We start from the raw sequence: 9,379 nt of genomic DNA, 5'->3' as shown, positions 1-9,379 counted from the left end.
AGGCATCCCCTCTTTTGTCTTCGTTCATCGGTAACTTTACTTGGAGCTATATTTTTATTCACCACATGATATGTGTTTTGCTTGGAGCGCTTGTATGATTTGAGTATTTTCATTTTAGTTTACCACAATCATCCTTGATTTACACACCTTTTGAGAGAGACTCACATGATTTGAAATTTATTAGAATACTCTATGTGCTTCACTTATATCTTTTGAGCTATATAGTTTTTGCTCTAGTTCTTCACTTATATCTTTTAGAGCACGGTGGTGGATTTGTTTTATAGAAATGGTTGATCTCTCACGCTTCACTTATATTATTTTGAGAGTCCTTTAGAACAACATGGAAATTTTCTTTTAGGAATAATATAAAAACTTTTATAGAAGTGCGTTGAATACTATGAGAAGTTTGATACTTGATAATTGTTTTGAGATATGGAGATGCTGATATTAGAGTTATGCTAGTTGAGTAGTTGTGAATTTGAGAAATACTTGTGTTGAAGTTTGTGATTGCCGTAGCATGAACGTATGGTGAACCGTTATCGGGGCATGATTTATTTATTGATTGTCTTCCTTATGAGTGGCGGTCGGGGACAAGCGATGGTCTTTTCCTACCAGTCTATCCCCCTAGGAGTATGCATGTAATACTTTGTTTCGATAACTAATAGATTTTTGCAATAAGTATGCGAGTTCTTTATGACTAATGTTGAGTCCATGGATTATATGCACTCTCACCCTTCCACCATTGCTAGCCTCTCTAGTATCACGCAACTTTCGCCGGTACCTTAAACCAACCATATACCTTCCGCAAAACAGCCACCATACCTACCTATTATGGCATTTCCATAGCCATCCCGAGATATATTATCATGCAACTTTCCACCATTCCGTTATTATGACACGCTTCATCATTGTCATATTGCTTGCATGATCATGTAGTTGGCATCGTATTTGTGGCAAAGCCACCGTTCATAATTCTTCATACATGTCACTCATGCATCATTGCACATCTCGGTACACCGCCAAAGGCATTCACATAGAGTCATATTTTGTTCTAAATATTGAGTTGTAAGTAAATTAAAGTGTGATGATCATCATTATTAGAGCATTGTCCCAAGTGAGGAAAGGATGATGGAGACAATGATTCCCCCACAAGTCGGGATGAGACTCCGGACGAAAAATAAAAAGAAAAGAAAAAAAGAGGCCAAAAAAAGAGAAAGGCCCAAATAAAAAAAATGAATGAGAGAAAAAGAGAGAAGGGACAATGCTACTATCCTTTTCCACACTTGTGCTTCAAAGTAGCACCATGATCTTCATGATAGAGAGTCTCCTATGATATCAGTTTCATATACTAGTGGGAATTTTTCATTATAGAACTTGGCTTGTATATTCCAATGATGGGCTTCCTCAAAATGCCCTAGGTCTTCATGAGCAAGCGAGTTGGATGCACACCCACTTAGTTTCTTTTGTTGAGCTTTCATATACTTATAGTTCTAGTGCATCCGTTGCATGGCAATCCCTACTCACTCACATTGATATCTATTGATGGGCATCTCCATAGCCTGTTGATACGCCTAGTTGATCTGAGACTATCTTCTCCTTTTTGTCTTCTCCACAACCACCATTCTATTCCACATATAGTGCTATATCCATGGCTCACGCTCATATATTGCGTGAAGATTGAAAAAGTTTGAGAACATCTAAAGTATGAAACAATTGCTTGGTTTGTCATCGGGGTTGCACATGATTTAAATATTTTGTGTGGTGAAGATAGAGCATAGCTAGACTATATGATTTTGTAGGGATAACTTTCTTTGGCCATGTTATTTTGAGAAGACATAATTGCTTAGTTAGTATGCTTGAAGTATTATTATTTCTATGTCAATATTAAACTTTTATCTTGAATCTTTCAGATCTGAACATTCATGCCACAATAAAGAAAAATTACATTGAGAAATATGTTAGAAAGCATTCCACATCAAAAATTCTTCTTTTATCATTTACCTACTCGAGGACGAGCAGGAATTAAGCTTGGGGATGCTTGATACGTATCCAACGTATCTATAATTTTTGATTGCTCCATGCTATTATATTATCTATTTTGGATGTTAATGGGCTTTATTTTACACTTTTATATCATTTTTCGGACTAACCTACTAACTGGAGGCCCAACCCAAATTGCTATTTTTTTGCCTATTTTAGAGTTTCGCCGAAAAGGAATATCAAACGGAATGAAACCTTTGGGAACGTGATTTTCTCAACGAACGTGATCCAGGAGACTTGGAGTGGGCGTCAAGAAACAATCAAGGAGTCCATGAGGCAGGGGGCGCGCCTACCCCCTTGGGCGTGCCCTCCACCCTCGTGGGCCCCTCGCTGCTCCACCGACCTACTTCTTCCTCCTATATATATATATCCACGTACCCCCCAAACATACAGGAGCACCAGGAAAACCTAATTCCACCACCGCAACCTTTTGTACCTGAGAGATCCCATCTTGGGGCCTTTTCCGGAGCTCCGCCGGAGGGGGCATTGATCGCAGAGGGCCTCTACATCAACTCCATGGCCGCTCCGGTGATGTGTGAGTAGTTTACTTCAGACCTTCGGGTCCATAGTTATTAGCTAGATGGCTTCTTCTCTCTCTTTGGATCTCAATACAAAGTTCTCCTCGATCTTCTTGGAGATCTCTTCGATGTAATCTTCTTTTGCGGTGTGTTTATCGAGATCCAATGAATTGTGGGTTTATGAACAAGTTTATCTATGAACAATATTTGAATCTCCTCTGAATTATTTTATGTATGATTGGTTTATCTTTGCAAGTCTCTTTGAATTATCAGTTTGGTTTGGCCTACTAGATTGATCTTTCTTGCAATGGGGAAGTGCTTAGCTTTGGGTTCAATCTTGCGGTGCTCGATCCCAGTGACAGAAAGGGAACTGACACGTATTGTATTGTTTCCATCGAGGATAAAAAGATGGGGTTTATATCATATTGCATGAGTTTATCCCTCTACATCATGTCATCTTACTTAAAGCATTACTCTGTTCTTATGAACTTAATACTCTAGAAGCATGCGCGATAGCGGTCGATGTGTGGAGTAATAGTAGTAGATGCAAAATCGTTTTGGTCTACTTGTCGCAGACGTGATGCCTATGTACATAATCATACCTAGATATTCTCATAACTATGCTCTATTCTATCAATTGCTCGACAGTAATTCGTTTGCCCACCATAATACTTATGCTCTTGAGAAAAGCCACTAGTGAAACCTACGGCCCCCGGGTCTATCTTCCATCATATTAATCTTCCAATACATAGCTATTTCTATTGCCGTTTATTTTACTTTGCATCTTTATTTCTTTTTATCATAAAAATACCAAAAATATTATCTTATCATATCTATCAGATCTCACTCTCGTAAGTGACCGTGAAGGGATTGGCAACCCCTTCTTCGCGTTGGTTGCGAGGTTATTATTTGTTTGTGTAGGTGCATGGGACTCGATCGTGATCTCCTACTGGATTGATACCTTGGTTCTCAAAAATTGAGGGAAATACTTACGCTACTTTACTGCATCACCCTTTCCTCTTCAAGGGAAAACCAACATAGTGCTCAAGAGGTAGAAAGAAGGATTTCTAGCGCCGTTGCCGGGGAAATTCGTGCCAAGTCAAGTCAAGATTTGACTCCCGACAACGAGCCATTTCTAGCACCGTTGCCGGGGAGTCTACGCACAAGTCAAGACATACCAAGTACCTATCACAAACTCTTATCCCTCGCATTACATTTTTTGCCATTTGCCTCTCGTTTTCCTCTCCCCCACTTCACCCTTGCCGTTTTATTCGCCCTCTCTTTTTCCGTTCGCCTCTTTTTTTCTCGCTTCTTGTTTGCTCGTGTGTTGTCGAGGGGAATCTTTCCCTTCTCGTCAGCTGAGAACCTTCGGATCGGCGCCATTGAAGTTGCTACTAGCAGTAGAGCGGGGGAAGAAGAAGCAAGTGGAATGGGAAGAAGTGGGGGATGGGGGATCCGCCCCCTTCCTCATTCATAGCAGGAGAAGGCCAACCAGCGCCCCCCACGATCATAGGTAATGATGGTTTTCCTTGCATGTCGCAGGGACTTGTCAAGTCGGGCAGTTGCCAAGGCAGCATGGGGAAGCGGAGACGCCCACGTCCAATCAACCGCCACACATCAACCGAGGCCGCAGGCTTTTGGGGCCCACGGCGCTCCGCGCTTGACCTTTGGCTTTGCCTCGAAGCCAAGCCCGAGCGTGCCTTGGGCCCGGGGACAACTATCGGTGTTCTGGGAACGGGGGTCTCCAGACTTGCCTGCCTGCGGCCCATGGCGGGGCTGAGCTAGCAGGTCTATACGGCCCATCTTCATTGATGAGGTATTCAAGACCCTCGCGAGGGGCCAAGCCTCATGAGGCGGACGACGTAAGACCTCCTCAGGAGCAGCCTCGCCGGGCAGGCTCATGAGGGGCGGAGAGATCAAGGCAAGGCAAACCTCGCGAGGTCCTCATGACGTGAGCCATGATGATTGAGACTAGGTGGGCGCCAAGAGGGTGCCAGCGCACGCAGCATCCTTGCTTCCTCTTTGGTGCCAAGGGGGCAAGCGCAGGCGTGGAGTACCGAGGCATCAAGCAAATGTTTCTATATCGGTGCAACGAGACCAAGACCAGCAGGACGGCAAGACGGAGGTCACCATGGAGCCCTAGACGGCGTCACCACCAGAGCCTTTTGCAGGCGAAGACTACTTTTGTCAGGATAAGCTGTACTAGTTGTCCCCTTTCAAATTGGCCATTGTTGGCTACCTTCCCGCTCAATATTTGGGGAGAGGACCAGGGCCTATATAAGTAGAACTAGCCACCACAGTAGGGGGGATGGAAAAAAGAGAGAAAAGGGAGAACTCATTCATAGGCATCTCACCCACACAAGTTCGCCAAGCACAAGAACACCTCAACCTCAGGAGGCTGTTCTTCCCCTTGTAACTGTTCATCCTCAGCCCAAGAGGCAATCCACCACACCACACTGGAGTAGGGTATTACACCACACCGGTGGCCCGATCCAGTATAAATCTTGTGTCTCATGTTCTTTGGGTTCATCAAGCTAGGCCGTGAGATCGTAGAGTGCGCGAGCTAGGGAGGGGGAGAGATCTTCGTGCACACCCCAGTGTTCGAACCTCAAGGGTTTTTCCAGAAACCCGAAATCCGACATTTGGCGCGCCAAGTAGGGGTGCGTCGGAGCTTTGCCCTCCTGATGGCCTCGCCTCTCCAGCCGACTCTCATGGATGCCGCCTCTTCGCAGCGCCGTGGGGCTTCGGGCCTTCACTCCCGCCTTGCGGTGGGTGCAGTGGCCGCACAAGTTCAAGCCGGAGATGCCGCCCCGTTACAATTGTGTGGCGGATCCGGCAGCCTTCTTGGTGGCATACGAGGAGGCCGTCTTGGAGGCCGGGGGCGACGATAAGGTCATGGCCAACTGGCTTCTGATGACCCTGACTGGCATACCGCGTGCCCGGCTCCTCCATCTGCCAGAGTCTTCCGTGGCCTCCTGGGAAGAGCTGCGTGATCTCTTCATCGCGCGCTTCGTAGGACTAGCACCCCCTGTCGTCGCGGCTCTCCTCGGTGGCTCTTAGGCGCTTCCCTCGGATCGTCACACCAAGCCGTTCTTTCGCCAGATCAGCACCGTCTCCACGTGGCAGGGGGCTCCCCCGGGTTGGACGGCGCCCAAGGCCGACCTGATCTTCAGCTCATTGGATCACCCAGTCACCACCGTTGGCTCGGGCGTGCTTCCGATGCTTTGCATGCCCACCATATGTGGTGTAGCCGTCACCAAGACCCTCATCGACGGTGGCGCCGGCCTCAACGTGCTCTCCGTGGAGGCTTTCAGCCTCCTCCACATACCACTTGAGCGGCTCCGCCCAAGCAAGCCTTTTTTCGGGATCGGCGGCGGCTCCTCCAACCCCCTAGGACAGATCCGTCTCCCCGTGATTCGGCACACGCGACAACTACCGCACTGAGCTGATCGACTTCAACATCGCCCGCATCGGCTTGCCGTACGATGCCATCCTCGGGTACCCGACGCTGGCCCGGTTCATGGCAGCCACTCATCCTACCCACAACCTCATGAAGATGCCAAGAAGCAAGGACGTCCTCACCGTGGTGGGAGACACCAAGGAAGCCGTGACGGCCCTCAAGCTCGCCTTCAGGGCCATGGCGGCAACTCACCCAACCAACAAGGCAGTGTCAAGAACCAAGGGGGCTGCACCGACCAAGAAGAAGCAGATGTTCACTCAGGGTCAAGCCAAGACGAAGCAGATACCGGTGGACAAAGACGGGCCTCTGGCGCCACCTTTACCTTAGGCACCGACCTCGCCCCAGATCAAGAAAAAGAGTTGATGGACTTCTTGCGGGCGAACAGGGAAGCATTCGCCTGGGAACCCAAGCAGCTGGCTGGGGTCCCGAGAAAAGTGATCGAGCATCATCTGAGGGTGTGCCCCAACGTGCGCCATGTGAAGCAGAGGGCAAGGCGGCAATCCATGGAGAAGCAGTCCTTCATCATTCAGGAAACCTGCAAGCTGGAGGCAGCGGGCGTTATTCGTGAAGTCTGATATCCAGAGTGGTTGTCGAATCCGGTCGTCGTGCCGAAGAAAGGAGGGAAGGAGCGCATGTGTGTCGGCTTCACCAACCTCAACAAGGCTTGCCCTCAAGACCTGTTCCCGCTGCTGCGCATCGATCAGATTGTCGACTCCACCGCCGAGTGCGACCTGCTATGTTTCCTGGATGCGTTCTCAGGCTATCACCAGATCAAGATGGTGGTGGAAGATGAGGAGAAAACTGTTTTTTGACCCCATGTGGGGTGTACTGCTACACATGTATGCCATTCGGACTGCGCAACGCAGGAGCAACCTTCCAGCAACTGATGCACATCGGCTTGGGGCAATAGCTCGGGAGGAACGCTGAGGCCTACGTCGACGACATTGTGGTGAAGTCTCGGGAGGCAAGAACTCTGATTCAGGACCTGGAGGAGACCTTCGCGAGCCTACGCCAGGTGGACCTGCGGCTCAACTCGGAGAAGTGCGTGTTCTGTGTCCCTTCGGGCAAGCTGCTGGGCTTCCCCGTGTCTCACAGGGGGATCGAGGCCAACCAAGAGAAGGTCAAGGCAATTGAAGACATGAGCCCACCACAGAAGCTCAAGGAGATGCAGAAGCTAGCAGGTTGCGTGGCTTTGTTGGGGCGCTTCATCTCCAAGTTAGGGGAGCACGCATTGCCGTTCTTTAACCTGATGAAGAAGAAGGGTCCGTTCGAGTGGACCCTCGAGGCCGACCTGGCATTTCAAGACCTCAAGAGATACTTGACCAACCCACCGGTGATGGTAGCGCCTTGTCCTCACGAGCCCTTGGTACTCTACCTGTCTGCCACACCCCACTCCGCCAGCGCGGCATTGGTGGCCCTCAGGGAGGGGCCCGAGGTCGAGGACCCACCAAGTGGAGTTGTCAAGCCGGATGAGGAAGCTCAGCACCAAGGCGATGCTCCTGAGACAGCGGCTGCCCCTATAAGTCACCAAGCCCCAGGAGCTGGAAACCCGTAGGAAACACCTCAGTCCCTGGGAGCCAAAAACTCCGTCAGCTCTCCCACCCTTGTCGAGCACCCTGTGTACTTTGTCAGCACAGTCCTGCGAGATGCGAGGGCGCGATACCCCAAGCCTCAAAAGCTCTTGCTCGCGCTCCTGGTGGCCTCGCACAAGATGCGCCATTACTTCCAAGGTCACCCCATCAAGGTCATTTCAGCTTACCCATTGGAGAGAGTGCTCAGAAGCCCCAATGCTGCGGGAAGGGTCGCCGAATGGAACATCGAGCTGGAAGTGTTCGACCTGGAGTTCAGCACAACCAGAGTCATCAAGGGGGCTGCACTCGCTGACTTTGTGGCAGAATGGACCGACACCCCGGAGCTCGAAGCAGGCGAGAACTGATCTCTCTCGCCAGGAAGTGAAGCGCCAGATGGTTGGGTCATGTATTTCGATAGCGCGTTCGCACGACAGGGCGCAGGGGCTGTAGCCATACTCATCTCGCCCACTCAGGACAAGCTTTACTATGCCGTGCAGCTCTGCTTCCAGCGGGGCGAGAAGGTCTCCAACAACATCGCAGAGTACGAGGGTGTCATCGCTAGCCTCAAAGTGGCGGTGGCCATGGGAGTGAGGCGCATCACCATCAAGAGAGACTCACAGCTCTTCTTCAACTCCTCCAACAAGGTGTGAGAGCCAAAGGATGAGCACATGGAGGCACACCTCACAGAGGTGCACAAAATTGAGAAGAAATTCTTGGGCCTGGAGCTACAGCATGTGCCTCATGGAACCAACAAAGAGGCCAACGACATCGCCAGAAGAGCATCCAAGCGGGAGCCCCAAGAGCCTGGCATCTTCGCGGAGCGGCACTTCAAACCTTCGGAAGCACCTCCGCCTGCGGAGCCGACGCCGCCTCAGGAGGAGGTCCCCCAGCCACCAGCCTCGGGAGCCCCCGCCTGTGGCCCGACCTCGGGAGCGCGCCTCCTCTTAGCGCTCGAGCCTGAGGAGGGGTGCTGGACTAAGGAGTTCAAGGCGTACCTGATGCAAGGCACGTTGCTGGAGAAGGAGGAAGACGCGGAGCGTGTGGCCCGTCAGGCTATGGCATACTGCATTCAGGACGGTGAGCTATACAGGAAGCGGCCAAATGATGTTTCTCTGTGATGCATTTGCAGGGAACAGGGGAAAGAGTTGCTGGCTGACATACATGGCGGAGACTGCGGGCACCACTCGTCGTCGCGCACCCTGGTCGGCAAGGCTTTCTGTAGCGGGTTCTACTGGCCCACGACACTCAACGACGCAGCTGAGCTGGTGAAATCTTGCAAGGCCTGCCAGTTCCACGCCAAGCAGATCCACCAGCCTGCTCAAGACCTCCAGACTATCCCGCTCTCATGGCCGTTCGCGGTGTGGGGGCTGGATATCCTAGGTCCATTCCCTCGAGCGCCTGGAGGCTATCGCTACCTCTACGTCGCCATTCACAAATTCACCAAGTGGGCGGAAGTGGAAGCTGTCCGCACCATCCGAGCTGGGTCAGCAGTCAAGTTCATCAAGGGCCTAGTAAGCCCATTTGGAGTCCCTAATCACGTCATCACCGACAATGGCTCACAGTTCACTAGCAATCTCTTCAAAACATATTGTGCTAACCTTGGAACATAGATCTGCTACGCCTCCGTGGCACACCCCAGGAGCAATGGCCAGGCCGAACGCGCCAACGTGGAGGTCTTCAGGGGTCTCAAGACAAGGACCTTCAAGAAGAAGCTTGAGGACTGCGGTAGGGGCTTGCACGATGAGCTCCAGTCTATGATGTGGTCCATCCGCACCACCGTCACTAGGCCG

At 50.6% G+C, this 9,379-nt stretch overlaps 1 protein-coding gene across 1 annotated transcript; it reads left to right on the top strand.

The window, feature by feature from the left end:
* Window positions 1–8,257: 8,257 nt before the first annotated feature.
* On the top strand, window positions 8,258–8,707 carry LOC147990539 (uncharacterized). The gene has a single exon (XM_087538274.1). The coding sequence runs from the start codon at window positions 8,258–8,260 to the stop codon at window positions 8,705–8,707; it is 450 nt and encodes a 149-aa protein (XP_087394400.1).
* The last annotated feature ends 672 nt before the right edge of the window (window positions 8,708–9,379 follow it).

Source organism: Triticum urartu, chromosome 1A (genome assembly GCF_056163025.1).
Source record: "Triticum urartu cultivar PI428250 chromosome 1A, HENAU_Tu73, whole genome shotgun sequence".
NCBI lineage: Eukaryota > Viridiplantae > Streptophyta > Magnoliopsida > Poales > Poaceae > Triticum > Triticum urartu.
Note: the sequence above shows the minus strand (reverse complement) of the source record. Positions and strands in the feature narration are given on the sequence as shown.